Source organism: Rattus rattus, chromosome 2 (genome assembly GCF_011064425.1).
Source record: "Rattus rattus isolate New Zealand chromosome 2, Rrattus_CSIRO_v1, whole genome shotgun sequence".
Lineage (NCBI taxonomy): Eukaryota > Metazoa > Chordata > Mammalia > Rodentia > Muridae > Rattus > Rattus rattus.
The window spans coordinates 215,506,286-215,523,426 of NC_046155.1; the positions used below are offsets into that span (position 1 = coordinate 215,506,286).

At 44.7% G+C, this 17,141-nt stretch overlaps 1 protein-coding gene across 5 annotated transcripts in view; it reads right to left on the bottom strand.

Annotated features, from left to right (window-relative positions):
• The window catches only part of Ahi1 (Abelson helper integration site 1), a 132,361-nt gene that overhangs the window by 12,585 nt on the left and 102,635 nt on the right, over positions 1-17,141 (bottom strand). For 4 of the 5 annotated variants that reach the window (XR_004386990.1, XM_032894927.1, XM_032894926.1 and 1 more), the window contains 2 exons: positions 16,372-16,534; positions 13,025-13,122 (listed from right to left, as the gene is read on the bottom strand). Coding sequence is in view for 4 of the 5 variants with exons in the window: in XM_032894927.1 (XP_032750818.1) it covers positions 13,025-13,122; positions 16,372-16,534 (261 nt within the window). In the remaining variant the exon portion in view is untranslated. Of the gene's footprint in view, positions 1-3; positions 357-13,024; positions 13,123-16,371; positions 16,535-17,141 lie in introns of those variants that run through there. The other variant, XM_032894928.1, reaches the window with a different exon arrangement.

A 17,141-nucleotide genomic window follows, 5' to 3' on the forward strand; every position in this document is an offset into this window, starting at 1 on the left:
GATTTGGAGAGGAGGGATGAAGAGAGGAAGATGAGCAAAGCGAGGATGAGGAATGGCAGGACGAGTGTACAGACGCCTGTTTCCCCACCCTCACAGCCTCTCTGGGATGGTTGTCAGGTTAGAGTGCAATGAGGCTTACACACGAAATGAATGATACAGACAGTGATTTAAAGTGATACAGCGGATTATGTGGAGATTTATCAGGAAGAAAACGACTTAAAACAGCGTTGCAAAAGAGGAGCGGGCATGCAAGCGACTCACCAGAATTACGTCCAAACTTGAGGGATGGACGTAAAGTCAAGTGAGTATTCAGCCAGTGTACGCTGTGACTAGCACCCCGCATCAGACAAGGCAGGCTTGTGAGATAGTATAGCTTTATTTTACATGCTGGTACGCCCACGGGTACATCTACATCTCAGATGGTTCGTTTATACTTAGTGCGTTTTTTTTTCTTTTAGAGCATAGACGCAAGAGAGGAAGGTTGCCAATGAGGGTTGGTTGGTTCTGTTATTACTGTGTGTGGCCCTAAGAAGCCACTTGACCTCTCTTGAACTGGGCTCAGCATAAACTGCATAAGCTCTCGCGGCACCACACTAGTTTCTACAGATGAGGAAATGGAGGCCCAGAGTCACCAGGGATACAGAGGCAGCTGGAGGGCTACGCCAACTTTCCTAAAACTGCCTTCACAGTAAAAGTCATTTTCAGTGGGATTCTGCTTGAAGCCTCAAGTGTCAACAGGTATAAGTGGAATCATTCTGGGTAAAAGCTAGGTTTGCAATGGCCTGGCACACCCTTGCCACTGCTGTAGATCCCAGAGTTTTAAACTGTAGGTCACAGCCCTGTAACTAAATGTAGGGGCTATAAAAAAATTGGGAACAGGAAATGGTTCTGTTGTGGAATGGCCAAAAAGAAAAAAAAACAAAACAAAACAAAACTAAAAGTCAAATGGGAGCTGAGTCTGAGGTGTTTGTTAGCATACACTTGTGCGGTGTCCTGAGCACTCGTGCATCATGAGCACTCACGTGTGCAGGGTTGTGCACCCTGCACCAAGCATCCTTGGTGCTGCAATCCACAGCACACACATTCTGCACCTCTGCGCACTGCTCACTGCGCTGCCACACAGCGCATCAGGAAATGTCTGAGCGAGGCTCAGGTGTGAGGTAATGGCGTTGTGACTTGTGTTTTTACTACACACACATTTTTTTTTGCACTTACAGAACCAAAACATTCTCATTATGGAATGAGAAGAAACAATCAGCATATTACTTGTGTCAGTCTTTAGCATGAGACAAAGTACTCTATTTTGGGGATACCGTGTTAAACTGTTGGCTTTTAAAAGTTGCTGTTTGAGTTTCATTAACAACAACAACAACAACAGCTACTACTACTACTACTACTACTACTGTTGTTTGGGACTAGGACAGAATTCCCAATTACGACTGACATGGCTTTAATGGTTCTGCCACGTGCATGAAGCATCTGTGCTAGGTACTGATGGGGGACACATTCTCACAGAGTGAGGCCTGTCCACTCCCCCCTTCCACGCCTACCCCCTCCCCGGCTGTCAAACTATCACCCTTTTACTTGCAAAGTCAGAATGTCTACAAAGTGCACAGGAGTCAAGTCTGAAGCCAAACTCCATACAAAGGGTTCTCCATACCAATGGTCAGCACAAGGAGCTCTACCAGGCCAGGGATGGGTGGGATCTTATACCCTCTTCCCTACTCTTTTCTTCTGCAAACAAGTAACTCAGGGGATCTTTACTACTCTTCCTTCCCGCTATAGACCTGAACAAGAAGCTGTGACCCACACCAGAGGCAAGGGAGGCGACCTGGGGTCTCTGGTCTCACAGCTACATTTACATAACTGGCCTTTGTTCTCTAGCTTTCCGCGTACTGTAAGAAGGACACGGGCACTGAGATAGTCTTCTCTTTTCTGTTTTGGACAAACTGTAGATAAATGAATTTTCCTTTACCACTTTCTATTTCCTATTTCTCTGGCAGGGAAACAGGTAGTGGGTGTGGCCCTAAGTCCTCTGCATCACTTTCCAGTCTCCTTGGAGACTCTAGAGTGACTTCCCTTGGTGGCATTAATTACATACGGTTACAAAATGTTTCCCAGTGTGGGATTGATATGGTGATTGATGCAAACTTTAATGGCATTGCTATCATCACTGTGGTAGAGTATTGATGGAGAAAGGCCATCTGGGAGCACTCCCTGGAAGGAAGGATATACCTTTTTTTTTTTTTTACGTCCCATCCCTGTCCCTCTCTCCGTCCAGCTTTACTTCCATGCCTGCCGGGAGGAGAACAGCTCTGATTCACCATGCCTGCCTCCTCTGTAAGACTGCCCTACTTCACCCCAGGCCCCCAAACTCTGGGACCTGCAGATTGCTGGCTGAAACCCAGGAACTATGAGCCAGGATAAATCTTTCATCCTTTAAAATACACTCTTTCAGGAATATTGACAACAGAATCTCCTCCCCTCCCCCAGCTCAGAGGTATGCACCTACGGCCAAGGCTAGGTACAGGGTCTACTGCTCAGGCACCTCCCACCTCTACCTTAGAATGAGATTGCTTCTTTCTTTTCTTATTTTCTTTTCTTTTTTTTTTTTCTGGTGTAGTTGTTGGGGATCAAACCCAGGGCTAAGCAAATGCTTTCCCACTGAGCTACACCTCCAGCTAGAGAATGAGCCGTTGAACTAGCAATTTAATCATGTCACCTGTCTGCTCTGCATGCTCTGAAAGCTCCTAGCACACTTGTGACAAACCATGACTCCTTCATGCCATACGAAGGCTCCTGAGACTCTGCTGACTTGTTTGTCTTTTCTCCTTCCTCTCCCTCCTACCATGATGCTGCACTGGGCCACGTTAGGTCTTCATGGGCTGCTTCTCAAGTCCCAACGGCATTCCCCAGCGATAGCTTCTGGTTCTCACAAATGACCCTACGGCTTCCTGTCACTATCTTTTATTGCTTATGCTTAGTTTTGTGACTTTGTAGCTAATGTCACTTCCATTCTTTAGGCTATAATGCAGAGACATTTCTGATTTATTGGCCATCACCATTCAGACTCCACTCTCCTGCAGAGTCTGAAAGTAACAGGCATTCGTAAAAGTGTTAAGCAAATCAGAAGATGCCAAAGCAAGAGCAGGAGTGAGAACAGAGTCCTCAGGTAAGGTCTGGACCAGGAGAATGGAAGCAGAAACTACTCAAAGAGTTTCTATATAAGGAAATGCAGATCTCTCAAAATAGACACAGAAAGGGTGAACTTACAGGAATACAGAGAAAACTGGAATGAAAACTTGAGGGACTCACGTCTTCTTGTAGAAAGCAGGAGCCAGGGTCAACTTGGAGGGCAAGAGGAGCAGCTTGAGGAATGTGGGGTTGTTTTCTTTGAGGAGGTGTTAGGGAATGTGGTCTCAAGTCAAAGGGACAAGCAAAAAGATGACAAGATACTGTGCCTCACTGCGGCAGGTAACCATAGCCTGACACTCCACATGGTGGTGATTTAAAGAAAACAACAATGGAATAAACACAGAACAGAAGTGGCAAAAATGGACAAGTGGTTTGCTCTAGGGTTGGAAACCAATGAGACAGATCACGGACTCCAAGTGCTGTTTATGCATCTGGCACCAACCTGCTAGATAATGCTGCTTGTACGAACTGACTTCCCGGGGACTAAGTGACTTGGCTTGGGAAGCACAGAAATGGATGGTAGGCAAGCCAGACAGTAGAAAACACCAAGGTAACCCTCCATTAAGAACATGTATTAATTACCTGTGTGTGCAAGTGTGCACGCAGCTGTGAGGATGTATTTTATGTGTGTGCAAGTGTGCACGCAGCTGTGAGGATGTATTTTATGTGTGTGTAAGTGTGCACGCAGCTGTGGGGATGTATTTTATGTGTGTGCAAGTGTGCACGCAGCTGTGGGGATGTATTTTATGTGTGTGTAAGTGTGCACGCAGCTGTGGGGATGTATTTTATGTGTGTGTAAGTGTGCACGCAGCTGTGGGGATGTATTTTATGTGTGTGTAAGTGTGCACGCAGCTGTGGGGATGTATTTTATGTGTGTGTAAGTGTGCACGCAGCTGTGGGGATGTATTTTATGTGTGTGCAAGTGTGCACGCAGCTGTGGGGATGTATTTTATGTGTGTGCAAGTGTGCACGCAGCTGTGAGGATGTATTTTATGTGTGTGCAAGTGTGCACGCAGCTATGGGGATGTATTTTATGTGTGTGTAAGTGTGCACGCAGCTGTAGGGATGTGTATGTTACAGAGAGTGAGTGTGAACAGCAGAGAACCAGTTGCAGGAATCAACTCCCTGTTTTGCCTCTGTGGGTCCCAGAGACTGAGCTCAGGTAGTCAGGCTTGGCAGAAACTGACTTTATCACAAGAGCCATCTTGTCCCTCTGACAACTCCCCTCCCCCGTCCCCTTTCAATTCCTGAAAACAGAAGAGTGACTGGGTCCTCTTCCTCTTTTGAGCATGAGCTATTTCCTCATCTCCCATCATGAGGGAATCAGGTCCCAAATGAGGTCCCGTGGCCTAGAAGTAAGATACGTAGCATGCAGGTAGTGGCTGCTTGGGCACATCTACCCTAACAAGGAGACAACACAGGCAAACAGAGAAGGCTCACTCAGTGCCAAACGTTTAAGTCAGGGAGTGATAAGGCAGATTTGTTCTAATATGTTCAGAAAGATATTTTATTTCATGATTCATCTGAATAAAAAAAGACCCTTAAATAAGAAAAGGTTCATTTCCTTTTATGTTTCCCAAAAAAACAAAACAAAACTACTCAGAAAATCAGTTAAAATCAGTACTACCATTGCTGGCATTACTGTGGTTGCTAAGGAATAACCAGAGCATTAGCATGTAGTTAATTTTCCATGGTTTTTGCTAAAACTGACAACAATTTCCTCAAGCATAGGAAACGAGCAGTAGTCGACAGGTTTAAGAGACACTGTATAAAGCAAGTCTGCTGGCTTATGGGGCAGAGGGTTGGCTGGGTCCAGACCAGATACCAAAGTTACCTTCACAAAGTTTAAACAGCTCCCTCCCCCCGGGGTACAGCATAGCCCTAGGAGAATGCATTGTCTAATGAGCCCACAGTGCTCAGGGTGAGAATCTTTTAAGTAGAAAGGCTGCCAAGTAAGCACCCAGCAGTCAGGTGCCCGACAGCGTCCAAGGAATGGCCCTGTTGCCTGTTAAGTTAGACAGCATGGTGCTAACTGTAATCATTCCTGCCCCTGTCTGACTGGCGGGGAGTTCTTGAAATCACAGCTTTACATTTTAAATCTCTGACAGGTTTTCCGAGGAATATTACTGATTTTCAGATTACCCCTGAAGACATACATCATCATGAAGAGTATACTGTGCTACTCTGCCTTGGAGTCCTGGGCCCTGTGCACCACAGACAACAGCAGAGAAGAGTGTGGCGTCATTGTCTATATTTCTGTATAGTCACTGGGATAAATGCCCTAAACATACTTCTTTGTGTGTACTACTAGAACACTTTTCCCACTGGGACTCTCTATTCTATAAATTGAGCTTCTGTGGAAGTCGGCACAGTGGAATGGGATGTGATAAATGCCCAGTTCAGGCTCAACTTAGGGTTGCTGAATGGAAAAACAAGCCACAGGCTTTTTAAATACAAGTGTAACTAATGGAATTAAGAAACACTCCAAGGAGGTATTTCCTCAACCTACTTTTGGGGTTAAACCACAGAGGGATTGTCTCACAGACTCTATCCCAGAGCTCCTGGCAACTGTCTCAACCCTATCCTAGGTTACATAATCTGAAAGCAGGCCGCAGCACGGATGGCCTCATCCTGTGGAGGCCAGAGGATCCGGGATGGATCAGAGAGAAGAGAGGCTGAGGTAAACAAGCCCACAAATGGTGGGGGCACAGGTGCAGAGGAGAAGCAGCTCAAACCAGCCCTATCACCTGAGAGAGTAAAGACCTCACTCCTCCTTTTAGAGCAGCCCGCATCTCTGGGCTGTGGGTGCTCCTCTGTGTTACATGGGAGCCTCACGGTGAGCATGGAGTCTGAGGGGCACGGGCTCTACTGTGCTCTCCTGTCCCATCACTGGGCTCTCTGTGAAGGGCTGTCTGTGGACCAGCAGACGCTCTTGCAGTAAGGAATGAATACATCTTCATTACACTAGTTATCTAAACTACTGTAACAAGCCATGGAGATGTAAGGACAACATCGGTCCTGGATGCCCTGCACTTCCATGAAGTTCAGGAACTAGATATTTTGTTTTTTAAACTATAAGGTAAAATTTCAGCCCAAGTTTATGAGTTTCCTATTAGATTTTTAGTTAGTTCTTTCCAGATAAAACATAAAATATTCCTGCAACTTTGGATCAAATTCTATAGAGATACACCACTACATTTTCTCTCTCAGAATTACTAATGGTATTATTCTTTAGCAATAGAAGAAGGCAATAATTATGACTGTATTTTCAATAATTAAGTGTTCCTGAATTTAATGTATTTTGATACCATATCAAAAATTACTACTGCAAAAGTATCTTTCCTGGGTACTTGACATAAAAATAAAATAGTATTATTATGGTTTAAGACTAATAATTCCAACTTACCTGAAAATAATGTCATTTAGCACAATTATAAGCTTCTCTGAAGACTAAGAGATACACATAAAAATTGAAAGCATGTTTTTTATGAGAAGCGGATGGAACTTCTAGTGTAAAATTGTCTGTGTGTGTTTGTGTATGCATGTGTGTGTGTGTGTAGTTGTGTGTGTGTGTGTGTGGTTGTGTGTGTGGTATGTGTGTGTATGTGTGATACGTGTAGTATGTGTATGCATGAGTGTGTATATGATGTGTCTGTATGTGTGGGGTGTAGTATGTATGTGTGAGTGTGGTGTATGTGAGTATGGGCGTGGTGTGTGTATATAGAGTAAATAGCATGGAATTATCTGATGCATTATGGTTCTCTGTTCTTACTTTGGACTATACAAAAAAAAGAGGTCACTGAATATAAAATATACCCTATTATATATAATATATACTATCTATATAGTATAGACTCTGCAGTCTGGTTTAGAAACTGGTCATTTTTAATTAAACCAGATTGTTCTCACTGATTCTACATGCCAGAAAAACACTGAAAATGTGTTTACATTTCTTTTACAGGAAAATAAACTACAATGTAGATTTTTAGAATTATTTTGGAATAGCTGAACTACTGATTATTATTACTTGTTACTACTACTTACTACTACTACTACTACTACTACTACTACTACTTGTCTAGTAATGCCCAAAGCATCACATGACTGTGCTATCTTTTCAGATGTGGTCTAATATTTCTGTGCATAAGTGTCACTAAATTCAGCAGCTATACAAAGACACATGTGCACTGTCCATGCTGAACCACTTAGAGGAGATAAGTGATCCTTTGCGATTTTGAGTACTTTTTTTTTAAATTTAAAAGAGAGAAAAGAAAGCTGAGCATTTACCAGAAATCAACAACAACACAGCCCAGCATTTTATGAATTACGAATATTCTGGGTGTTTTAGTAATTCTAAAGGTCTAAAAATAGAATTTTCTGTATTAATAAAAAACATCTTCAAGACTTACTAGATAGAGAAAAAAGAACATTAAGTATAATTCTAATTTCATTAAGAAAAATCAACATGAATAAGTCATGTTCGGAGGCAGAGAACACTTCAGGAGACAATGAAAAGTTTAGAATCAGCAGGATTACAGATGTACAAGACTTATTTTTCATCTATATTGTTTTTATAAGAATGGGATGTGTTACTTTATAGGGTAACTAATTAAAATGTCTAAAAGACAAAAAAAATAAGAAAAGTTTCTGGACTCATTTTGGATAAAGCTTCCAAGTGTCTTCATGCGATAGCCTTCGCTTGTGTCAGATGCTAACACTTCAGGAGATCTTGGTTCTAAGTTTAGATGATCAGAGCGCCCACCTCCATGTTAGGGGTAACAAGACTGTTTGGCCAGCACGCCATTCTCCATATGCCACTGGGAGATCCGGGAGGACGAGCTGCCAAGGCACAGGGAGGCACACTGGTGCTTTGGACTGTATAGTGTCAACACAAGTAAATGTAAAAGAGGACAGCTTTGAGGTTTCTCTCCCTTTTTCCTTAAAAGTTAGAGAATGAAGCTGAGTGTGTTGTACACGGCTGCAGTCCCAGTCACTTAGGCTGAGCAGGGAGAACCCTTCAGCTTAGCAGCTCATGGCCAGTCTGGGCAATAGCGAGGCCACCGACTCAAAACCAGAAACAAAACCCAAGGTAAGACACACAGAATACAATTCCTGCAAACTCCACGTGAGGAGGGCACAGTGAAACAGACATTAAACAACAAAACCACAGTGATACAACACCACTATGGAGGTAGCCATGTGGGAGAGGACAGAGGGAGGCTAGAGACTGTGCGGCCCGCCCCTAACCAGCAGCGCCATCTGCGTGAAACCTTCCCGGTGCTATGGTCTGCTTTGCTCCTGTGCACACCGAGCAGACAAGCTACGGTCGCAGCCACACTCCCGGCTACGGTACCACAGTGCTGTGAATGCAGACCTCCCACAAACGCTAACCATCGGTCAGGTTCTTTAAAAGGCTTATCTTATATAACATAATGAGAAAAGGCTTGCACATGAAATTAAGTCTCGGATGCATTTTATGGTGTGTTTATAACACTGAATCTTGATAAAATCAAACCTTCCACATTTTGATAAAGAACTAATTAAGATATACAACTAACCAGGTGCGATGGAAGCTCTGTTCTGCATTTCTCAAGGTTGGCCATCAGCCTCCTGACTCACAGCATTCAAGGCATTTCAGTACCTGGGGCAACATCCTGTTTATCCGGACTCCATTTTATATCAGCACAGTTCATTTCACATTCTCGCTTTCTCCAGGAATCACCATAGTGTCTAATACATATGCAATAAATTCCTCAGAGAGTGTGTGTGTGTGTGTGTGTGTGTGTACAAACAAACACACATACACACATACATATATATACACATGTATTATATATTCTCATAAATTATATGTATATATGTATGCATATATATGAGTGTGTGTGTATGGAGAAGAATATGCCAAGAGTTGAGACTTACATGGCCTTAGTTTCAATGGTCAGCACAGTGGCAAGTTGGGGACACCAGTAACACATCATCTTTCATTGCAGTTCATACTAAACCAAAAGCTTCACTAATGCCTCATGCTAACATATTTTCATTACACACAGACACACACACATACACACGCATACACACACACACTCACACACACACCCACGCACACACACACACACACTGAAGATTACATAGCTAGGCAAGCGCACTAACACTGAATTACATCCCTGATCCCTTGTAGGCTATAGTCTACACATGGATTCATATGTGGCAGATCACTTTAACTTTACAGTCTGATCTGCACTCCGCCCTCTCTATGGGGATGTCCTATTTCCTGTCCCAAATGGAGCCCCGCCCTGTGCAACCCTTGCTCTGTGTGTTAGAGTTGTTGGTCATCCTCGTTCTGCAGGGATTCAACCCAAGGCTCTGTGCATGCTAGACAAGTGTTCTTCAGCGAGAGCTACATCCTCAGCCTGCTTATTTTATTTTTAAAACGTTTTTAATTTGCATACTGTGTTTCCTTGGGCTATGTTAGAGTTAGGGTTTGGATGTTAGCAAGATGAGCCTGGAACAGCCTTTGTGCTACGCTGGCCATCTGAAGAGTGAGTATGGTGCATGTCTGCTGGGAGGAGAGTGTAAAGGTACGTCTGCAGCATGGAGGTCACAACTGCAACATTAAACTAAGACACGATGCACTGAGTCCACCTGAGGAACAGGGAACACAGGCCCATCAGGAAAAGGAACGACAAGGCCACTTCACAGGAGCAGTATAGATAACTCCTAGCATCTGACTGACACAGAATAAATGGAGTAAGGTGTCGCCCTTTTTCACTGCAGTTCATACTAACCCAAAGCCTTGCTGCTGCACTCTTGGCCATGCTAACACGGATTCGCTGCATTGACTCATCTAGGGAATCAGTATCAACTGCTGAGTTGAGGAGGTTATCTTTCAGAACTCCCATGCTGGGTCTCTACGCCTCGCCATGGTGGCTCCTGGCGGTAAGGACGTGATAAGGATAGAGTCTTAAATGGGATTTGTGCTTTTCAAAAGAGGACACACTCTTCCCTGTCTCCTCTGCCCCATGAAGTTGCAATGGAGCTGCAAACCAGAGGGTGAGCCCTCAACAGACACCACATCTAACTAGCATCTTGATCTTGAGCTTACCACGCTGTGAGACTTATTTGTTAGTTAAGCCATTCGAAACTACTGCATATTTGTTACAACAGCCTCCGACTATGACAAGTTTGCCTAATTTCATAAGTCCAATGTTGAATAGCAAAATGGGTATCTTCCTGTAGCTTTATGGGGAACCTGGCTTTCTAAGTCTGCCAGCTTCTTCTGCTTCTCCGTTTTCTCCCATCTAGTGAATCAAGCAGGAAATCTCTCACTCGTTTATTTCTAGACTTTGACTTTATCCCCCTCCATCTGAAAGGGGTGCTGCTCTAAGCTTGACTGCTGACATATTTTGCTAGTCAGTTCTCTTCTGTTGCAGAAGAGTAAGTGATGAGCTCTAAATACTGTTGAGAAGCCCACAGCATCCTGCCCCTTTCTTAGAGCTGCTGTAAGAACAAAACTCCAGGCACTGCCAAATGGGAGGTAAAATCACTATCAGCTGAGAAGCCCTGGTCTATGCCAGGATTCAGCTCTCAGTTTGTCTTTCTATAATCAAACAACTATTCTTCATCTTTCATAATCTATCCTTTCCTGCATTTGCCCCACAGCTTATCAGTCTGTATCTCTTTAATCCTTGAAAATAACCTGACACTGGTTTTCCTCAGCAACCGCCCCCTCCAGTCCCTCCCGTCTCTGAAGTGCCACTGTGAGAGTGGCTTCCACTTGCTTGTTACTTTGGTCCTGGTGCAAACTTATCAGAGTCCTCCCCACTACTGGATGCTCAGCAGTACCAAGTAATCCAACCGTTTGGCTGGCAGGCGTGTAGCCCACGGACAGCTATGAGGGGTATCTAATACAGGCCTGTAAACTTATTTAAACAAATCATTGGAGGTTTGTGTGTTTGTGGTTGTTTGCTTTTGGTAACCTGTCTGCATGGTTTTCAGCAGGAACTTTGTAGACAGCAAGGTAGTGTCACAATGTCAAGGAGCTGGACATGCCTGGATGTGTCCTTTGCTTCACCCTTGGCTGTGGGCATGTCCGCCATCTGCATTTCCAGGCTTTGGCTCCCTTGGTATTACTCTCAGCTGGCTTCTGCCTTTGCCTTCCTTCTCTTTGGTCTCGACAGGCCACACTCAGGGCCACGAACTTGACCACAGACTCTGCTTTCCAGTCAGTGCCCAAACTACACCAATTCCTCTCCATGTGGCTTTGGAGGAACTACACTTCCTCTCCAACTCCAGTTCTGCCTTCTGGATGCTTGGGAGCATTTCTACCTGGGATCACTGGCATACAGACTGAGCTCATCGACTCTCACTGCCTAGCCTCCTCGCCCTGTACTCCAGCTCTCCCTAGCTCATCCACAATGTAGTCCTGTCGCATGCTTACTCACATAGTGACCCAGAGACCTCAGCATCATCCTAGGTTCACCAAACCAGTGGAAGTCCCGGCTTGCCTGCCGCCCCTCCAGTTCAGTCATGTGTATTTCATCTCCGTGTCCCTAACGGGCTTCTGAATGCCAAGTGTAGTTGCCTCTATGCTAACACTTATCCCTTATGCTAGCGCTCTATCTTTTTAACTTGGAAATCCTTTCATATCATTTCCCGGGTCATCTCCTCCAGGGGACCCCTTATCTGGAGATAAAATCTAAGCATGTTAGCCGAGGGCACTGGGCTGCTTGTAGCTCAGGGTCTCCATGTCTTCTCTAACTTTTCCCCTCTGAGCCTCGATTTCCCAGACGCAATCATAGTGTACCATGCCATATTCAACTTCTCCCTCTTTGTTTTGTCCTAACTTCATGTAGCACTACTTTTTAAATCCTAGAAGCTTCAGGCCATGCATTTTTCCCCTGGAAACCATTCCTGGCCTTCCCAGGACAGAACGAAAGGCTTTGTTCCCACGTGTTGCCAACACACTTGTAACACAATGTGTATTACTCTATCCTAGTTCCGAGAGTCTGTTGAGGCTCACAGGTGGCTGACCAGCAGCCTGTCAAGCCATTAGTGACTGCTTCATTGGGGGCTAAGCACTGTGTCAGTATGGAAGGACTAAGGAACTGCATGCTGACTCAGCATTCAATGTAACCACATGCTGAACACATACTGATCATGCTCAACTGCCCAAACCTTTTACCATGGCATTAGAATGATACACACAATATATATTTGTTTATGTATCATATATTAGATATTTATATACACGTACACGCACACATACACACACTACTTCTAGTCAAGAAATAATGGGTTTCTTGACCTAAGAAAGGAGCTAACATCACAGAATAGAATAGGTCTAATAAGCAACACCCATAGGAATTACTACTCTCAGAAGAACCATTACTTCTGATGACACAGACTTTAAAAGGCAATGGCATTTCTCTGGCTGAGAACGGCTGAAAATGTCTTCAATCACTATCAGGTGAAAGGAACTGCCTTAGAGGGATAGAGCATCTGTGCTCGTGGGCTCTTGTGACCTCTAGCTCCAATGGGTACCTTCTAGATGCAACCCTAGCGTGGACAGCTGCCCTTAAAGTCACAGCTCCACTTCTGGGCTGGGCCATTACAGGCTGCGGGGTGGGGTTTAGGACTTTATCCTCTCTGAGCCTCCTTGGTTTCCTTATCTGGAAAATGGCTGTAATGTTCGCTTTATATATTTCTCACTGGTGCCCAGACCAAAAGAAGTTAACAATGTAAACACTGGAAGATTATAAGCATGAAAAATAAAGATTATACAGACTGAAAATCAAAGTACCACACAGCACCCATTCCTGATGATACGTACCTTTCGAGAAGCTGGAGGCTTTTCCATTTTAGTTTTCTCCTTGGGAGTTAAAGGAGGGGACCGCTCCTTTACCTTTGGGGGCGAGTCTCGGTACAGTGCTGGAATTAAGGAAGGAATTCAGTTAACCTACGAGCAGTTCTTCCACCAAGGACAAACTACAACAGAGGGCAGACAAGGAAATGTAAGATACTGACATTCAATTCTTTGATGTAACAGCAAGTGACATGGCACTCACTGTAAGGTGGGTTGTAGTCTGACCGGATGGTTATGACTGAAAGGCTTTCCTTGTGAAGGTTTTAGACATCAGAAGGCACCAGTCCCTTCCTGTGCTGTCACACATATGCTTACCTTAGATGCTCTCAGGACACAGTTACAGGAACCTAATGCAGGCAAGGTTATGTTAGGTAGCAACACGATCACTCTTCTCAAGGAACTCGTCTACCTACAGCAGAGGCTCTCACCCTTCCTAACGCTGCACCCCTTAATACAGTTGCTCACGATGTGGTGACCTGCAGCTATGAAGTTACTATGTTACTACTTCATAAGTGTAATTTTGCTACTGTTCTGAATTGTAATGAAATATCCGTGTTTTCCAATGGCCTTAGGTGACCTCCAAAGGGGGTGAGAGTCATAGGTTGTGGACCGTTGGCCTCTAGAAGGCAGCTAATAACAGAGAGCGAGCTGGGGACGGGAGCCCTAAATGGAGGACGAAGCGTCATGCTCTGAGAAACAGTTGGCACTGTGCCTGCAAGGGTGACTGGGGAACAGAGAGCGACTAAACATGGATTCAGGATCATATGTAAGGTTTAAACTTAAAACCACTTAAATCTGAGACGATAACCTATATAATCTATCCACATGAAGTGTGTGTATGTAAAAAGCCACTGGGAATCTTCAAGGGCTAAAATGAAAATCTGTTTTAATTAAGAACAATTTGGAATTGAGAAATTCCGAAGATATATTTAGCTGAAATTGTACATATAAGACTCTGAGGTATTCATCCATGTGGGTATGGGTTGGCATTACTCTTAGGCTTCTGTCTGCTATGGAGAAAAGGGTGCTGGCTGTGATTAAGAGAAACAGACAGACTTTCTTTCCAGTGGCTCACAACACACAATCAGACTGTGGAGCAAGAGACCGCTGTCCTCTTTCTGTTTTGCCATTTCCAGTTGAACAGTGGGAACAGATTCTGTTCACATATAGACTCTCTCACACTTGCTGTGCGTATGTGGCTTCAGATAAAGATCAAGGACAATCGTCCCCACTATGTTTAGGACAGAACATGCTGCTGAGGGTCATTTTCCCTGTTAATGCTGAAATGCAGTTGCATTTTTGTTAATTCAGGCAACAAGTAGGATGAAGGGAGAGAAGGACCTTCTGCGCTGTGGGGCTCGGCTCCGGTATTGAACTCTCAGGTACTCTGAGGTCCTCCTCCTGTTTGTTCTTATCCACACAAGGCTCTCACAACAAGGGGAGGGGGACTACCGACAGCGTGGACGCTTCTAGGACGCAGTAAGAAATGGTAATTGCAGGACAGTCGTGACTTAAGGAACCGACTCTGTACAACTCCATCGACTGCCACTGCAGGAGGGTTACTAGATGAGGAAAATAAATTTTCTTAGATTTTAGCTCATTGCAAATCAAATGTCTGTGGCCTCTGAAGCAGGAAGCCTATGGGTTTATTTCTGCAGAACATGATCTTTGTATACTGTCAAGTAAAAGCCAATCGGCAATGCTCTCACTGGTGTGGATGGGTCGGGCTCTAACTCCAGGTCATCAGCAGACACCCTCCAGCGAGAGTGCACACAGCCGTGCTTGTCAACAGCAGCTGCTACTCTGCAGCTCAGCTGTGGCCTGCACCAGCGCTGAGGGACATTTGGATGTTTATGCCAGTCAGGAAGTCACAAGTGTTGAGCATGTGGGAGAGGACTTGAAAGTTGTCTTAAGTCTACCTGGGAGCTACCTTGTCCTAAAACAACTTCCTCTCACTCTGCCTAAAGCTTTCTCCAGTAGGCATTTTCTTTAGCCAAAGAATGCACCTCTGCGAAAGTTTACGAGCTACTAGCTCCTTAGAGAATACACAAACCAGGGACAAATAGAAAGCTAAAAATCGTGTTGTAGGAGAGATAAGTGGGTTAATTTCTGCACTCCTCGGCTCTTTTAAGGGGAGGAGTTTGCTGAGGCAACAGACAAGCTGAGGAAGGGAGCTGCAGTAAGACACAGACCAGAGTACAGCTCTGGGAAGGAGCAGTGGGCAGTAAAGGGGGACATTAAAGGGAAGTCACTTCATCTAGATGAAGCCTAGCATGGCAATCAAGGAAGACATTCTTCTTTCTCCTTTTAATTTTTAAAAAATATTCCTTTACCCTCAAATTTTGGAATTTAAACCAGTTATTAATAGTATATTTGTTCAGTCATAATTTGTTTTAAACAGGGCTTCAAAGACTAACATGAAAATCAACTATTAGGAATAAGTAATTGTTTGCAGAAACAAAAGGCAATAAATATTCAAAAGAGTGTTCCTACTTCATTTAAACTCAGAAGCACTACCACATACATCAGTGTCCCTGTGAGAAAGCTTACCTGCCACAGCCCATGTCCTTATTCAAAGGTGAAGCCCCAGAGGTCAGCATAAAGCTGGCGTGGCTAGAGGTCTGCTGCCAGAGTGCACTGGGCTGGCTCTCCCAGCATGCCACCAGGCCAGCAGTGGCAATCGGGGCAGGCTACTAGGACGGGCAACCAGGACATGTTCTGGAGAAACAGCACTACTGCGTGCCCTCTCCACAACAGCTCACCTCTCCTCAGGCTCTCCGCAGTAGCTCGAGTTTCAGCTTTCAGATGGAATGCTACTGCCATGCTAGGCTACATCTAGATGAAGTGGCTTCCCTTTCACATCTGCCTCAGTAGGAACTCTGCGTGCTCTCATCTAATGACTCCTGCTGCAGCAGGAGCCTGGCTAGAGCTGAGGTACACACAGGCAGAGTGGGAGCTGAGGGATCAGAGGTTTTACAAGGCTGGTCAGCCAAGAGTCCCTGTGGTGGGAGCAGAGCTGACAGGACTGCAGGCAGAGTGCAGAAGATGGGGGCAAGGAGCTGAGGCAGCAGCGGCTGCAGGGTCCTAGGCATGACAAGGGAGGTCGGCAGGCGTTCCAATCTCGGAGCCCAGTAGCTCTCTGGTACACTAGTGTGGCACCCTTTTAGCTTTTCCCATCATGAGGATGAAAAATGTTCCACGCCAAACATAAGCAATGGCCACACAGACAATGCATACATTAAAGGGTAGAAAATGATCAAACCTTGGGCTCAGTTATATCGTCTTAGTGTACGAGGAAGACAGCGTGCACTTACTCTCACTGGCCACATGATTAGCTGGAAAGAACCCTTCCTGCCCCTTTCCTAAGCTGCCGTACCACCAGTCTTCGTTATCTTTGAAGAACACTCGGATAATGTCTCCGCGATGGATGGTTAGTTCATCTGATCGGCTCGCTGTGTAGTCATAAAGAGCCACTACCTACGAGAGAGATAAGACCACCACAGCTTTATCACAACTGTGCCACAGAAAAAGCCCCAACACTCACTTCCTCTTGCAGAAGAGCAGCTGAAACCAAAGCAGGACTTTGGCAAGTCTGAGGCTGTCTCAGGGGTTGCTAATAGGATCAGGGGTGGTGGGAACACAGCAGGAGAAGCAAGATAAAAGACTGTGGGATTGAGAAATGGCTAAGAACACTCCACACACCACGATTAGCTTCAAAATACCAGATGTTAAAGTTTGAAAGTACAAGGCAAATTAAAAAAAAAAAAAAACAACCCACAACACACCATTCCCTGAAGCACTTTATAATACTCCTTTAGGCCCTGTTCTCTGTGCTAAACAGATGCACCTGAAAGAAAAAAAAATGCAGGTTATCAACGTTACAAAAAAAGAAGAGCTCAATGGGACACCTTGATGAAATAATTCTGTTATCATCTCTGAGTTTACTGCTCGAGTCTCTTTTTGAGAGAAACTTTTCATGACACAGCTTTTGCTATTTTCATGTCAACAACATAACTCTCCTGACTGACCTTTAAAGGCTGATCTTCACTAGCCGAGAATTAAGAGGAAAGGCCCTAGACAATCC